Raw genomic sequence first — 16599 nt, 5'->3', positions numbered from 1 at the left:
TGAAGGGTTGTATGTCTTCACCGATCTCCAACTTCCAGTGTCGCTGTCGTCTTCGGCTTCTAGTACTAATAGTCCTAATGTACCTTCGTGTTGTAATTCTTCTGTTTCTTCCACATATACAAACTCTAGGAATGATACTTTGTATTTGTTATGGCATTCTCGGCTAGGTAATCCGAATAAAGAGGTTGTTCAACATATTTTGAAATATTGTAAACTTCCTTTCATAAATAAAAACAACATTGTTTATTCCACTCCTTTTGAGTTGTTGTTTATGGATCTTTGGGGACCTTCTCTGGTTGTGTCGATTTCGGGGTTCAAGTACTATATGTCTATTGTTGATTCTTGCACTAGATACACTTGATTTTTTCTCCTCAAGCAAAAGTCTTGAAGTCCTTAATATTTTTAAGCAATTTCACATTATGATTGGTGTTCAATTCAAGGGAGTCTTAAAATCTGTCCAAACTGATTGGGGTGGGGAGTTTTGTCCTTTTGCTTCTCTTTTACAAACTGTCAGTATTCATCATAGAGTTATTTGTCCTTATACTCATCATCAAAATGGGGTGGTCGAAAGGAAACATTGGCATATTGTTGAAATGGGGTTGACATTGCTTGCCCAAGCTTCTCTTCCCTTAAATTATTGGGAGTATGCTTTTGACACTATTGTTTATCTCATCAATAGAATTCTCAGTCAGTCTATTAAGGATAATGTTCCTTACATGTGTCTATACAAATCCCTTCCTGACTACACTTTTCTAAAAGTTTTTGGTTGCGCGTGTTTTCCTTGTTTAAGACCTTATGCTAAACACAAATTACAAAATAGGTCAGAAGAGTGTACTTTTCTAGGATATTCTTCACATCACAAAGGATACAAGTGTCTTTCTTCTAAGGGTAGGATGTATGTTTCTCGTGATGTTATTTTCAACGAGACCAAGTTTCCTTACACAGTTTCTTCCACACCCACATCCAACCACCAATCTAGTAATAATGAGTGTATTCCTCTCTCAATGGTGTCTCAATCTCCTCCTCCGAGTACCTTACCTTTTTCCTCTACTTCAGCTACCAACTCTAACCCCATTTCATCCTCCACTACTCCTTCTCCCAGTCCATCCTCATCTCCGTGTGTGTCTCGGCCTTCACTGGTTCGAGGTCCTAGTCAGGTGTTGCATGTTAATTTTCACTCGATGCTTAATCGGTCAAAAACTGCCCACTCTAGAACTTTGACATCTCCTAGTGCTCTTACTGCCTATGTTGAGCCGAAATCAGCAAAGATTGCCTTATCTCTTCCTGAGTGGCGCAATGCTATGGAAACAGAATTTGATGCTTTAATAAAAAATGGCACTTGGAGTTTGGTTCCTTTACCAGAGGATAGAGAAGCTATTGGGTGCAAATGGGTGTTCAAGGTCAAAGAGAATCCTGATGGTATCATTAATAAATACAAAGCACGATTGGTGGCTAAAGGGTTTCATCAAAAACCTGGGTTTGACTATAATGAGACATTTTCTCCAGTTGTAAGACCAGTATCTGTGAGGGTCGTGTTAACCTTAGCTCTAACCTTTGGATGGGACATTCAACAAATTGATGTTAATAATGCTTTTCTTAATAGAGTTCTTGAGGAGGTTGTTTACATGCAACAACCAGAAGGGTTCAAGACCTCAGATAGCACCTTAGTTTGCAAGTTGAATAAGGCTATTTGTGGTCTCAAACAAGCTTCCAGGGCATGGTTTGATAAACTAGCAGGAACTCTGTTATCCTTTGGATTCCGAAAATGCAGATGTGATCACTCTCTGTTTCTCTTAACTACTTCTACACACAAATTGTTTGTGTTGTGCTATGTTGATGATATCATAATCACAAGCACTTCTTCTGCTTTGATTAAGCAACTTATTGAGAAGATGAATCTTACATTTGCTCTTAAAGATTTTGGTGCTTTGGATTATTTTTTGGGCATTGAAATTCAAAAACTTCATAATGGGTCTCTTCTTCTTACTCAATCTAAACACATCAAGGACTTACTACAAAAATTTCATATGGATAATATGAAAAGTCTACCTACACCTATGGTTGGAGGATGTAAGCTTACTAGGCATGGGAGCAATTTCTTAGAGGATGGAAAATTGTATCGGTCTCTTGCTAGGACTTTACAATACATCACGATCACCAGACCAGAGATTTCTTATAGTATCAATAAGATTTGTCAGTTTCTCTCACAACTTCAAGAGGAACACTGGAAAGCCTTAAAGCGGATTTTGCGGTATCTACAAGGAACTATAACTCCTGGTCTACTTTTAAGACCGACATCTCCTCATCATCCTCTGTCTCTCTACATTTATTGTGATGCAGATTGGGCCTCTGACCCTGATGATCGAAAATCTACTTCTGGAGCATGTGTTTATCTAGGTCCTAATTTGGTTTCCTGGTGGTCAAAGAAACAAGAATGGGTGGATCGGTCCACAGCTGAAGCAGAATATTGCAGTCTGACTCTTGCTGCTAGTGAAATGATCTGGATCCAAAGTCTTCGTCAAGAATTACAATTCAAGACCTCTGTTCCGGTTGCTTACTATGATAATATGAGCACTGTCTTACTTTCCAGAAATCTTGTTCTTCACTCTAGGACCAAACACATTGAGCTTGATCTTTTTTGGGTCAGAGAAAGGGTAATCAGCAAGCAGTTACTTGTTGAGCATGTTTCCTCTGAGCATCGAGTTGCAGATATTCTCACTAAACCTCTCTCTACTTCCAGATTTCTTCTTCTTCGAGATAAGCTCCATGTGACCAATCTATGTACTGCTCAACGTGATCATAGTAGCTCCAAATTTAGGGGGGAATATTAGAGTAGTTAAGTTTCAGTACATGTTTTCAATTAAATGTATTTGGGCCCTTTCTTTTACTGTTTCCATTCATATTGTATTTGGCCCATTTTTAGTCAAGATACATTATACTTTAAGTTTTCTGCTCTTATAAAATAGAGCATGTGGCTATTGCTTTCAGATGATAATAATAACAAATTCAATAACAAATTCCCTTTTTTCTCTCTCTTTCTCCTATTATTCTTCCTTCTTCTTCTTCTCGACATTCTTCTTCTTCTTCTCTCGGTAACTATCTCTCATTTCTTCTACATCTTCAAATTCAAACAGTAATAAACACACATTCAATAATTGCCATAATTAGTGTGCATTATGATAAACCGACAATTAAAGTGGGATGGTGGGAGTAGTTAAAGCGCAAATCTCAATTACAGTTTTATCAGTATCCACAAACAACAAAACACAACTCATACAGTGAGCAAATAGATGTGAGTCGGCGAATCGTGATTTCAAGTTTGGGTTCGACTTCAAGTTCATAGGTACTTCTGTGGACTGGAGTTCGGATTCATTTTGGATGGTACTTCTATGGCTCGATTTCAATGTTGAGCTTCAAGTTGGATTTGGGGGTTTAGGTGAAATAGAGAAAAGGGGAGTTCGGGCACCATGTCATGTGTTTGTGTGAAATGCACAACACAACAACATTAAAACCTAAAAAAATACCCAAAACGACACTGTTTTGGGATATACATGCCCCAGATACCAACCAGAAATATTCAAATCGAACCCGCAACGTACCCAAAACGAATTTCTTTTTTTTTTGGTGGATGGTATGAACCCATGCATCACAGCTGGAGCTACATGAGTCACAAGTAGTTGATTGAGCTTGCTAAGCTGCAAGTTATGAATCTTAGTCTTTTTGCCTCAGTTTAAGTTTTTAATTTCTTAAGTTTTGGTTATAAAAACTAGCTGAAAGCCTTTGTAAGCTTCAACTCAAGGAAGAGTGCAGCGTTATGTAATTAAGAAGGAAGTTAGTTGTAGAGTACCCAAACTAAAGGGAGTAAGTGTCATAACTTAGTCTATTATTAATGTCAGTATAAATACAAGTTAGGGAGTTTAAAGATCAGTGTCATGTACAAGGTTCCAGAGTCATTACAGTAAATGTTTTTTCCTTACTTTTCTCTCCACATTCCACTCTTCCTATTTTTTTCAACCAAATGTATCACTGAGGCCATAAATAAACAAATCTGGAAAAGATATTCAATTAAATTTCAAATACCTATGATGTATGAGCATGTGAACTGCTTTTCCTCCTTGAGTTCCAAGTTCTTTCCCTTGCCATTCATCTTTTGATGAAGTAGCAGCCTACTTGTCAAATGATCAAATTTTCTAAGCACATCAGCTTAAGCTAAAGATAAGCTCTCAAATATCGACTAATAAGAATTTCAGCTTACCATATGAGAAGCACGATCTAGTGTAGGAAATACATAATTCCAAAGACAGTTTTCCCACATGCACTTCGAAAGTTTTTGCCCATGAGTTCCTAAAGTTTGGAAAAGTGTTCTGACGGCAGAATTCCTCACCTACAAAACAAAACTTCCATTAACAGCAAGTTTTCACATCCAGCAGACACAATGGAACTAACTAGCTTCACATGATATCATCTCAGTTAGACAATTTGTATGTATACTTTAATAATTGCTACAAAAGGTAATCTATAAATGTTGAAGCACAACTACTTTTTCCAATGTGATAATTAATGAAATGAAACCAACTCCAAATGCAATTCATACAAGAGAAAGCACTAAAATGAGAACACAGACATCTCAATAAGAAAAGGATGAGCATATCTAGAGCAGAAAAGATGAGTGATGCCAGAATATAAGTACTTAAATTATTATTTAACAAATCAGAAAAAAGAAAATCTACATATGGATGCTCCTTTCATGTTCCAACAAATACACTTGAGAATAGTTGATCGTGGAGAGAATAAGATAAAATTAATGTTCCTTTTACTTACGATTATAGATCTTATTACATGATAGTTATCTAGGGCTGTTTACTATGCTGTTATATAAATTTTATTCGGTCTTAAAGCTAGTTTAGTAATTTTTGTAATCTTGTTTTGGGCTGGGATTGGTCGAGTTTATGTTAGTTACGTGTTAATTTTTTATGTTCCAAATTTCCCTTACTGCTTTAGTAATTATAGATAGTAACTGGTGGTATTTTGGTCTAGCACTCTCCTTAGGGACTGTTAGAATTTGATGATGAGGAGAAGAAGTAGTGATGATGAAGGAGGAGAAGAAGAGTGAACCGTAAAGAGAGAGAGAGACGAAGGAATTAAGAGATAAATAGAGAGAGAAAGAAATAAGAGAATGAATCTGTTTTTGTATATTGAATTATTATTTGGCAATGAATACATGCTCTATATTTATAACCACTATTTTGGCCATATTTTCATTTGATGTTGGACTATCTTAACACACCTCACACCCAGAATAGGAAAATTGCGGGTGGCCAACATCGTGATTGGATTTGACTCTGATATCATATTAGAATTGTGGAGGGTTGGGCATCATAACACAACCCCTCGTGCACGACTAGACATATGGAGTGTGAAGTTTGCAAGTCTGGATATCTGCGGGTGACTCCATATTAGAATTGATACCATATTAGAATTGTGCACACTACCTATGATGATGGACGCCCAAGCCTTATAAGCACTATTTTGGCCATATTCTCATTTGACGTGGACTACCTTAACAATTTATAACCATCCATCTAATGGTGACTCCATTCTCAGCGGTTGAGATAAGTACCAAGAAACAATAAAATGAGAGGGGTTTCAATATAGAAGTCAAGTTCTAAGACCATAAAAAACAAAACAGAAATATAACACGTAAGCTTATGTGGCTTCATGAGTTCTGCTTACGTTGGTTCAAATCCAATAGAAGAGTCCTCACTCCTCAGTACCCAGACCCAGGGTCCTTGATCATGAGATACCAATTATACATGCAAATATTACATCGGTATCTTCAAAAATCAGTGACCTCACCTCTGAAAATTGCTTATGCCAATCTTTCAACTATTGTTCTCTCATTGCTAATATTCATATTGAGTTGAGGAAAGGAAGCCATTGTCTTTCAAAAATCACAAGAGCAGTGTTACATGAACTGAAGTGTGCTATATCTAATTAGATTCGAGACAGACAGAGAGAGAGAGAGAGAGAGAGAGAGAGAGAGAGAGAGAGAGAGAGAGAGAGAGAGAGAGAGATTCAGATGCACATGTAATGGTTACACTCAGTGAAACACCATTGTTAATTAGCAATATGGCAAAAAGGTAATCCATATATCACATAAAGGATGTTTCGTGAACCTCCTTCTGGAAGAAGACCATAAAAGGAAAGGTAAAGTGGACAACTGACAAGTACAAACAAGATTGTAAATTTATTCATCGTACCTCTGGTCTCTCATCAGCCCCAAGGTTTTGAAGTAATGAGAAAACGGAGAACATGAGCTTCTCATAATAAACCTCATCGATACAAGAACCCTGGTCTCTCACATTGTTAGAAATGCTACTAGTTTGATTCTCCATCTTTCTGCTGTCTATCTGCTTCACTGTGGAACCAACACCTGAAAGGTTGAACCATTGTAAAAGAACTAGTATAAATTACAACAGTTTGTGAACAGATGGTTTGACAATAAAATCTAAACCTGTTTCTTTTTCTTCGGAAGGTCCATTGAGAAGGCCCTTCGCAATGAAATCAGTCATAGTCCACAAGAGGCCAACTGCTGTCAAGCTTATGTTCAACTCTGTCTTCTGAGCACTGTATGCTCCAGTCACATCAATACACCTGTTTTATATGTAATATGATGCATATAAGACAACAGAGAGAACCCATCTAGTAGCTGATGTATGTGCACCCACATGCTTGCATGTAAGTATGCATGTCTAACATGAATACATCAACAAGAAACTCATAAACTAAGAAAACATAAATTTTATATGCATGTACAGAGGAAAAAGTTAGAATCTCACACTTGAAGGCAGTCTGTAGGTAAGGTAGACAGTCCATCATTCATTATCACTCGTAGGTTCTACAAAGAATTAAAAAAACGGAAAATCTGCATGTCATAATGTAGTAGAGAAGAGGTTAATATAAAAAAAAACTAGTTTTTTGGGAAACCGATGCACGAAAAAGAATATGAAACTATAACTAGTCATGCATACAACAGGTTTCAGAAAAAACATCATGGAAAGAGATTTAAGAAACCGATGCATGAAAAAGAAATTAAAACAACAAGGGATAAGAGGAATAAAATCATAAATGGTTGCAATTTAAAAAGGTTCCCCAAATTAACTAGAACATTTTAAAGTAATAAGAATGAAAAATGATACACGTTAAACACTTATAAGCATGCACTGATCAAATGACAGATTGGACTCAAGCCTTGTAAATTTGATCTAACATCAAAAGCATGACGATAAAGAACTGTGTGCCGAAGTACATAGAAGTTTGATACAAAAGAGAAACGAAAAAGCGAAGTCCTACAGAAAATAACTCTGCTTATCTGCCAAGTGCCAACATCTTTAAATAAATGAACAGTCTAAAAGGGAAAACACCAACAGACACAAATCAAGGTTAAATAACTGCGGAGATGATTTTTAGAAAATGAAAGATGTACTTATTATCCAATAACATGAAATGTTTTTTTCTCTGAAAATTATGATATTTTTTAATTAAAAATGGAATATATGTAAGATGGCAATACACTAAAAAACAAATAGTAAAACAGAAAGAAAAGAGAAAATTCCTCACGAAAATAATAACACCAAGTTTATCTACTAACATTTGTAAATAGACATACTTAATGGAAGGACACAAATCAAGGTTAAATAACTGCAACGATGATTTTCCCATGTTTCAGAAGTAAAATTCATAATCCATTCATTTTTAGTAAAAATAAATAAATGACTTCAATTTAGCTGATTTATATGTATTGTTAACGATTTAATCAATTAAAAGCAGAGCAACCCACTAATTTCGAAACCTATGTCAAGGTTATTTTATAGAATTGGAAACATGAGTAGCTAGAGAGAAGGGTGAATATACAACTCTACACCAAAAGCCACACCACAGCAATAATGCTGCAAACTATCTTCTCCCTGCAGCCCCTCCCACTACCTTATTGTTCTCCCTTTCGCACAGGGGAGAGACAAATAAAGAGGAGATACTTGGAAGAGCATATCATTATCTACGCACATGTTTTTCAAGTGGCATTTGTGAACGGTTATAATCAAAGCAAGCATTGGGCAGCCTAGTGCACAAGGCTTCCACCAAGTGAGTTCTGAGGAGGGTAGATATACGCAGCCTTACCCTCTCAAGCGAAGATGTTGTTTCCATGATTTGAGCTCATGACCTCTAGGTCACATGACAAACAACCTTACCGTTGCGCCAAGGCTCGCCCTCTTTTTCGAAAGAGGGGCAAACAGAAATGCCCACCAAATAAATTAGTCACATCCTTACTGACCTGGAAACCAAGAGTAACAAGATCCTTCTCTGAAGCATCTGCTACATACCTTACATTAAGACAAAACTACTAAGGTTAATGAATGGATTACCAAAAGCTAGGCACATAAAGGGGATGATAAGATGGCCAACCTCAACATTTCGAGTATGTTAGGCCAGCTGTAATGAAGTTTTTCTCCGTATCTCTGAAGAATTCGTAAAAATAAAATCATATAAAGAGAGGAAATCCAAAAGTACCAAAGACAACAAAACATAACAATAAGCAAAGTGATACCTCCAGGACATGCAACAGAATTTTCAAAGATCCAATGCGAACATCTATGCTTTGAGTAGAAAAGTAAAGAGCCTTTAGTGGCGATATAACACAACATTCAAGAGACCTCAACTTATCAAGATTGGCTTCCACCTGCTTATCATGGACACACATCAAAACCTGTATTGAATAAAATATGGGGTTACTGGCTATTAAAAATGTTATAAGGTCTCACTTCCTGAGATGTTTCAATATACTTGGATTCCTTGTAGTCTTGGAATTGATCAGAACCTAAGACTGCAGATATAGATTGATCAAGTGCATCAAGTGCCATGTTTCTCAAATGTGGATTAGAATTATCAGCAAGCTGCAAAAATAAATCAAAATATCAAAAGGGGTGAAAATGAAACTAGCATTGCCACATGAGAGAGAGAGACGAAACCTCAAGAAAATGACTAACAACTTGATCCCAAAATGGTTCCACTCCTGTAGTGAATAATAATATAAAAATCTTAATACCTTCGCTCAATAATACATTCAAGAACAAAAATATTCATAAAACCCAAATAAGTAAATGGAATATAATATCACAAGAATCTCTCGTTGAAGAATGGACAACATGACTCACATGAGAATGAACAATTAAATAGCATACAGCATAAAAGTACATTTTCTATCGTGTTTAAGGTTATTGAAGCTACATACTATGAACATTATTCACAAGGATGGATATCATTCTTTCCACTGAAAAGCTGATGCTTCCAATTTTTTGACTAGCTGTTGGTCCCAAACCGCTTGAAGTACCAAGCATGCATTGATGTGAAAGTTGACATAATGCAGAGAGGAGGGATTTTACAGCAGATATATGCATCAGAGCGGAGCTTTCAAAGAGCTTTCAAACAAAAAAGACATACCGGGTTAGAGCAAATAGCCTATATATTCTGAAATTTTAGTAATTGCTGAAAGTCATTTTCCATGTCTGCAACCAAACAAAATCAAAGTTGATTTACTCACCTGAGAGTTTAAAGAAGAGAGTATATTGAAGTCACTGTATTGGGCAGATGATTCCCTTGTGAACTTTGGGACAGGGGTAGAGACCTCCTGCAGATTTAATGGTTATATACTCTGTAAGACTCTGTTGAAGTTAATTGAGAAAGAAAATTCGAACAAACCTACGCAGCGAATAAAACTTATGGCAAACAAATTTTATTTTATTTTTGTGAAACAGAGTCATATTGGAAAGTCTTATTAATTGTGGTTGGGCCAAACTCATCCCAAAAAGCAAGCTCAAAGGGTGAGGGTTGCCCAAGCCTTTATAAACGTTATCTTTGGTTGTTGCCCGACCGGTGTGGGATCTCAAGACCACCCCCATCACGCCCAGGCTCTGTATCTTGTGCGTGAAGTTTGTATAGATAATTTATTTTTGTAAGTGGTCCATCTTTCGTACTTGGATTAGCTCTGATACCATCTTATCAATGTAATTGGGCCTAACACATTCCAAAAGCTAGCTCAAAGGGTGGATGGAGGTTGACCAAACCTTATAAATGATATCTTTGGCCATTGCCCATCCAATGTGGAATCTCAATAAGAAGAAAATAATAGAACATGAGAGGATGAGAAATCCTCGACGGTGGAGACAGAGAAGGGAAAGAGAAAAATCAGACATCCAAATCAAAAACAATAAAGCTCTCCAATCCCTTTCATGCATTTGCTATGGACAATCCCTGAAACAGACCTTTTACCAATCACTAAAGATATGCCAAAAGAAGAATCATGTCCTAAACGAGATATGTTCAGTGAAAAGACTTCTTGCCATATACTTCGAAGAGAAGAGTAAACAGCGCGTCCATAGTCATTCCATGATTTGTTTTACAAAAACTCCTGAAATTGAGCCCAGGAAATTGATGTAGCTATAGGTCAGTGGAAAATTGCAAGCAACCATTTCATAGCTAGATTGACATGATACGTGTCAAGGGAGAGTTTTATAGTCGCCTAATTTTCAACAAATCATTGGTATATCATCTTATTGAGGAAAAAGGAAAGGCTTAAGCTAGGAAGGGGTGACATGAAAAAGAGGTTTGCTCTAGTTGAAGATTGAGAAAGAAAGTGAAAGCAGAGCTTCCACGAATATTTTCCAGAGGTATAAAGAGTCCATACTCATCTGATCCACTGAAAAGCTGATGCTTCCAATTTTTTGACTAGCTGTTGGTCCCAAACCGCTTGAAGTACCAAGCATGCATTGATGTGAAAGTTGACATAATGCAGAGAGGAGGGATTTTACAGCAGATATATGCATCAGAGCGGAGCTTTCAAAGAGCTTTCAAACAAAAAAGACATACCGGGTTAGAGCAAATAGCCTATATATTCTGAAATTTTAGTAATTGCTGAAAGTCATTTTCCATGTCTGCAACCAAACAAAATCAAAGTTGATTTACTCACCTGAGAGTTTAAAGAAGAGAGTATATTGAAGTCACTGTATTGGGCAGATGATTCCCTTGTGAACTTTGGGACAGGGGTAGAGACCTCCTGCAGATTTAATGGTTATATACTCTGTAAGACTCTGTTGAAGTTAATTGAGAAAGAAAATTCGAACAAACCTACGCAGCGAATAAAACTTATGGCAAACAAATTTTATTTTATTTTTGTGAAACAGAGTCATATTGGAAAGTCTTATTAATTGTGGTTGGGCCAAACTCATCCCAAAAAGCAAGCTCAAAGGGTGAGGGTTGCCCAAGCCTTTATAAACGTTATCTTTGGTTGTTGCCCGACCGGTGTGGGATCTCAAGACCACCCCCATCACGCCCAGGCTCTGTATCTTGTGCGTGAAGTTTGTATAGATAATTTATTTTTGTAAGTGGTCCATCTTTCGTACTTGGATTAGCTCTGATACCATCTTATCAATGTAATTGGGCCTAACACATTCCAAAAGCTAGCTCAAAGGGTGGATGGAGGTTGACCAAACCTTATAAATGATATCTTTGGCCATTGCCCATCCAATGTGGAATCTCAATAAGAAGAAAATAATAGAACATGAGAGGATGAGAAATCCTCGACGGTGGAGACAGAGAAGGGAAAGAGAAAAATCAGACATCCAAATCAAAAACAATAAAGCTCTCCAATCCCTTTCATGCATTTGCTATGGACAATCCCTGAAACAGACCTTTTACCAATCACTAAAGATATGCCAAAAGAAGAATCATGTCCTAAACGAGATATGTTCAGTGAAAAGACTTCTTGCCATATACTTCGAAGAGAAGAGTAAACAGCGCGTCCATAGTCATTCCATGATTTGTTTTACAAAAACTCCTGAAATTGAGCCCAGGAAATTGATGTAGCTATAGGTCAGTGGAAAATTGCAAGCAACCATTTCATAGCTAGATTGACATGATACGTGTCAAGGGAGAGTTTTATAGTCGCCTAATTTTCAACAAATCATTGGTATATCATCTTATTGAGGAAAAAGGAAAGGCTTAAGCTAGGAAGGGGTGACATGAAAAAGAGGTTTGCTCTAGTTGAAGATTGAGAAAGAAAGTGAAAGCAGAGCTTCCACGAATATTTTCCAGAGGTATAAAGAGTCCATACTCATCTGAATTAGATGACAGATGAAAAGATTCTAACATTGGCAAGAAAGATTTCAGCCTGTAGCTTTTATATCAAGCAAATTCCTATCCAAAAAGTCCTTACGGAATCTGATTCGAGAATAATCAACTTAAAGGGGGGAACTCATACAAATGCCAGACGCTGAAATATTTCTAGTCAATGCTAGAACCTTTCTTCCCAATAACAAAACCTCTTGTCAATGCTGTAGGCTGAAACCTGTTGCCAATAAAACTACTATAATGCCAGAGGCTGAAATCTTTCTTGCCAACCTAAAGAAAGATTTTAGGTTTGTAGTGCTGTTTTACAATAGAAATGTAACATGTGCGACATCTCACCGATGAAAATCCAACATGTATAACAATTGTTGCACATTGTATTTTTGTTGAGAAATGGCACCACAAACAGCTAAGTCTGTCCAAAATAAAATTACCTGAGTAGTAGCATGTGGGGAATGAATTGCTCGATCTAAAGCTGCTAGAGTTTCCAACACCTGCATTTATTCGCCATGTCCCACTCACTAAGACAAAACTCAATCTAATGATAAGAATAGAAAAGTATGATAACGCACCAAAACCCAGGATGGGCCCAAAACATTATGCAATCGATGAGCAATGTTGAAGAGAGTTCTCAAGGCCTAGTTCACAAGATTAATCAGGGTGAAATATATGAGCAATTTCAATCAAATTTACAGATCCACAGAGAAGAAATGAACAGTAGAAAACCGAAAGAAATACAGTCTAGTAACAAATTGCCATAAACAGAACCAGAAAGATGACCACCTGTACATTTTTGGGAGTGAGCACAACGCTATCCCTTTGGTCAACTGATAATTCTGTCCGCTTTGATACCGGAGATGGCAAAGCACTGCCAAAATATCAAATTTTAGCCAAACTCTCAATACTGCCAGCCTGAATTCTGGAAAGACATTAATAAATGATGAGCAGAAAGCAGCAACTGAACACTTAAAACACCATACCTCCTTTTTTCTGTTTCAACAGGAAAATTGATGGTAAATTTGCAAAGGGATGCGAGAAACGAGTTTAAAGGTTCTACAGCTCGGAGAATCCCACAAGCCTGTAGAATCATGTCATCCATCATCACATGTCTGTATTTAAATATACATGTATATATGATTTTTAAAAGTTCAAGTTGGTTTCAATTTCTAACAACAACAATCAAGCATTAGTTTCACCAGGTTGGGTTGGCTACATATATCATGTCAATTGACAAAACGTTGATCTCTAAATCTTTCGTAATTATTTGCCTCTAGAAATTGAACTAACCTCCATTTGGTCTACTCTCCTTATTGGAGTTTCTAACGGTTTCCACCACTCATACTCAAATCATCTAAAGCGTGATTTTGTCATCTTGTATACGATAGGAGCTACATCAACTTTCTCTCAAATCTATTCATTCCTAATCATATCTTTTGTATTGTGTCCACTCATCTAACATAACATTCTTATATCTGCTACAATGAGTTTATTCTCTTATTGACGTTTACCGTCCAACATCAATCCCATATAACATTGCGGGTCTTATAATTATGCAGTAAAATTTCCCCCTTAAGCTTTAGTGGCACTTTTCCATCACATATGACACCTAAAGCACACCATCATTTCATCTACCCCGCTTGAATTTTGTGCTTTATATCTCCCTCAATTTCCCCATCGTATTGTATGATTGACACATGATACTTAAATCTAATGATTGTTGGTATGGTGTGATCTCCAATTTTTACCTCTACAATAGGGTTTGCGCTCTTGTCAAACTTACACTCTATATATTCCGTCTTATTTCAGTTTATACGAAAGTCATATGCTTTTGAAGTTTGTCTCCACATTTCTAGATTTTGATTTAAATTTCCCATCAACAAAAATATTATTTCAATTTCAAATGTGACAAGTAAGAAAAAAGAACAAGAACTGAGTCAGAGGCAGGGACTGAGTTACCTGAGTGAATGCCTGATATCCCTTTAATATTTCCAATACAATGGCCTCTCCTTGTGACCTTCAAATTAACGAAACTCAGAAGTTAAGGAATTTCTTGAAATCATGACAGGCAATATGTAGTTAGGAATAATTGAAACTATAAAAAGGGTGACACAATGCATGAGGCTCCCACCTAGTGGGATTTGGACTGGATAGATGTACGTAGTCTTACACTCTTACCCTGGCAAGCGAATAGGTTGGTTTCAGGATTTTAACTCATGACCTCTAAGTTACAAGAGCAATAAAATCAATCTTAGATTACTGAACAAAATTTTACAGAATGAGTTTCTCACAAAATCCATCTGATTATTAAAAGTCCTGCCATGCTGCTCAAAGTCAAAATTTCATAAGAATCAGATTCTGAAACAAGTTTGTACTCCAATCTATGTGTCTTAATACTAACATTTAGTATGGTTTTCAAAAAATAAGAAAATGCGAACCATATTTATGCATGCCCAGGTTTCCTAGCATTCATAATTACTTATCAATCAAAAGGCACATTTAGTAGTACCTTACTGAATGATATAGGTAATAGAGCTTTCCACCAGTGTTAATTGTTATCTATATAATATAAAATGCATGTATAAAAACAAACCTCGATAGAATAAGGGATAATGCATCGAGTATTGTCAACCACAGTGAATCCACCATTGAAATGCAGAGAACTGCAGTTTTACCAGTCCATTTTAATGGTGGATCGTTATCACCTCTAGGAGACTCAAGCTGCTTGGACATAGAGAAAGCAGACCAATAAAGAAACATAACCAAAAGAAAGTAGAAAACGGAAATGAAAAACAGAAAAAATGTTAAAAATTACCTCTCCAACATCTATGGCTTCATCTGTTAAAGTTGCAACAGTAAAGACAGCCCCTAACAGACCTTCAACTGCCAAAGTTATGGCATGTGCTTCACTGGCAACTAAAACTGCAGCATTTGATGCATCATTGTCTAGACTCCATTCAATGCCTACAGAAGGAACAACATCTCATCTGTTACACACATCAAGGATCATTCAGATGCCATGATGTCCCGTACCATTATTAGACTTATATAACTACCAGGGCTAAGTAATTGATACACTTAAGACTTGAACAGGATTGGTAAGTTTTAAGTGGGTTTAGTAAGAACACAGAATAGTATAATATTAAAAACAATCAATTTCAGCAAATATACCATGCCACATATCAAATATTTCTTTTACAGTGACCTCCAAGACCACCTCTAATTTACATTCCAGAACATATGCCAGTTGGTAAAATATAACAAATACCCATTTCTCTCCTAGTGTCTACTTATAAACGTGAATATAAATTTATGCTATATTTGACACATGAAAACCAATATAATTATTAAGATAGAAATACAAAAAAACACATTTACACTGTGGAGAATGGAGATAGATCACAGAAATAGATAGCCAAGGAGCTCAGAAACTTATTAACGACAAAGAACCATGTAACATAGCTTAATCTGTTCAGTAAGAGCAATAGAGCGATTCTTGTATTTCCACCACATCTTCACTTTGAAGCTAAAATGGAATTGAAACATAAAGGAAGTATAAGGTCAACATTACCTTGTTCTGAAATTTAAGTAGGTTAAAGTTACATTTGGTTTGCTAAAATGGGGTGGAGAGATAGAGAAGGGCCAAAACTGTGTTTGGTAACAACCTTTCCACCATGAAAAGGGAATGAGCATTACTTCATCTAAAGATGTTGAAATTGGTGGGATAAGATGAAAAAGTGAAAAGAAATAATATATTTCAATGATGTAACTCTAAATAATTGTGATCTTGTGATACAAAACAAAAATTATTCTTCTCTTTGTCTTGATAAAATAACATCACTCTCCTTTCCATGCGAATAATATAGGCCAACAGTACAAGTGTGGTACAAGCGCAGCCCGTTAACAATCCATCCCTCCAAATTGGAAGGAAACCTGCTACATTCCATCATGGATTAATTCATTACCATTATACCCCGAAGATTTCCTTTTGAAATGATGATATCCCCACCCAATCACGCATCACCACCATCTTCAACCACCATCCCTTCAGCAACATTACCTCTGCTGGTGCCACTGCTACCACAGCCACCAAAGTGTTACATTCTCCACCACCATTGCCACCCACAGCTTACTCCTTACTTCAAGCCGATAATGTCATGAGCAAATTGTTCTAGTTCTATTCCAAGGTAACTAGGTTAGGTGTATTAAATATAGACAGAATAGAATAGTCATTCCCACCCTTGACAATACCAAACATGCTCAAGGGAATAATTTTTCCACTCTACCCAATTATGATTGACATGGTCAGTAAGCCAAATTAACATAAAGGTGGCCAGAAATGAACTGTGAACAACTTGGTGGAGCGGTGAAGATGTTGTCTTGTGATGTGGACGACAAGGAGCCAAATCTTGGAAACAACAT

General features: G+C 36.7%; 1 protein-coding gene across 1 annotated transcript in view; it reads right to left on the bottom strand.

Annotated features, from left to right (window-relative positions):
* LOC109345435 (protein MON2 homolog) overlaps window positions 1-16599 on the bottom strand; it is a 42121-nt gene that overhangs the window by 10055 nt on the left and 15467 nt on the right. Inside the window, exons 15-33 of the mRNA XM_019584430.1 lie at window positions 14993-15141; window positions 14771-14898; window positions 14137-14194; window positions 13161-13258; window positions 12964-13048; window positions 12753-12818; window positions 12615-12674; window positions 11024-11110; window positions 9290-9476; window positions 9027-9070; window positions 8820-8951; window positions 8606-8737; window positions 8464-8516; window positions 8333-8381; window positions 6840-6898; window positions 6515-6654; window positions 6261-6433; window positions 4256-4384; window positions 4081-4166 (exon numbers count right to left, since the gene is read on the bottom strand). Of these exons, the coding sequence (XP_019439975.1) occupies window positions 4081-4166; window positions 4256-4384; window positions 6261-6433; window positions 6515-6654; window positions 6840-6898; window positions 8333-8381; window positions 8464-8516; window positions 8606-8737; window positions 8820-8951; window positions 9027-9070; window positions 9290-9476; window positions 11024-11110; window positions 12615-12674; window positions 12753-12818; window positions 12964-13048; window positions 13161-13258; window positions 14137-14194; window positions 14771-14898; window positions 14993-15141 (1915 nt within the window). The remainder of the gene's footprint in view (window positions 1-4080; window positions 4167-4255; window positions 4385-6260; window positions 6434-6514; window positions 6655-6839; window positions 6899-8332; window positions 8382-8463; window positions 8517-8605; window positions 8738-8819; window positions 8952-9026; window positions 9071-9289; window positions 9477-11023; window positions 11111-12614; window positions 12675-12752; window positions 12819-12963; window positions 13049-13160; window positions 13259-14136; window positions 14195-14770; window positions 14899-14992; window positions 15142-16599) is intronic.

Source organism: Lupinus angustifolius, chromosome LG04, assembly GCF_001865875.1.
Source record: "Lupinus angustifolius cultivar Tanjil chromosome LG04, LupAngTanjil_v1.0, whole genome shotgun sequence".
Taxonomy (NCBI): domain Eukaryota; kingdom Viridiplantae; phylum Streptophyta; class Magnoliopsida; order Fabales; family Fabaceae; genus Lupinus; species Lupinus angustifolius.
This window is presented reverse-complemented; position numbering and strand designations above follow the sequence as displayed.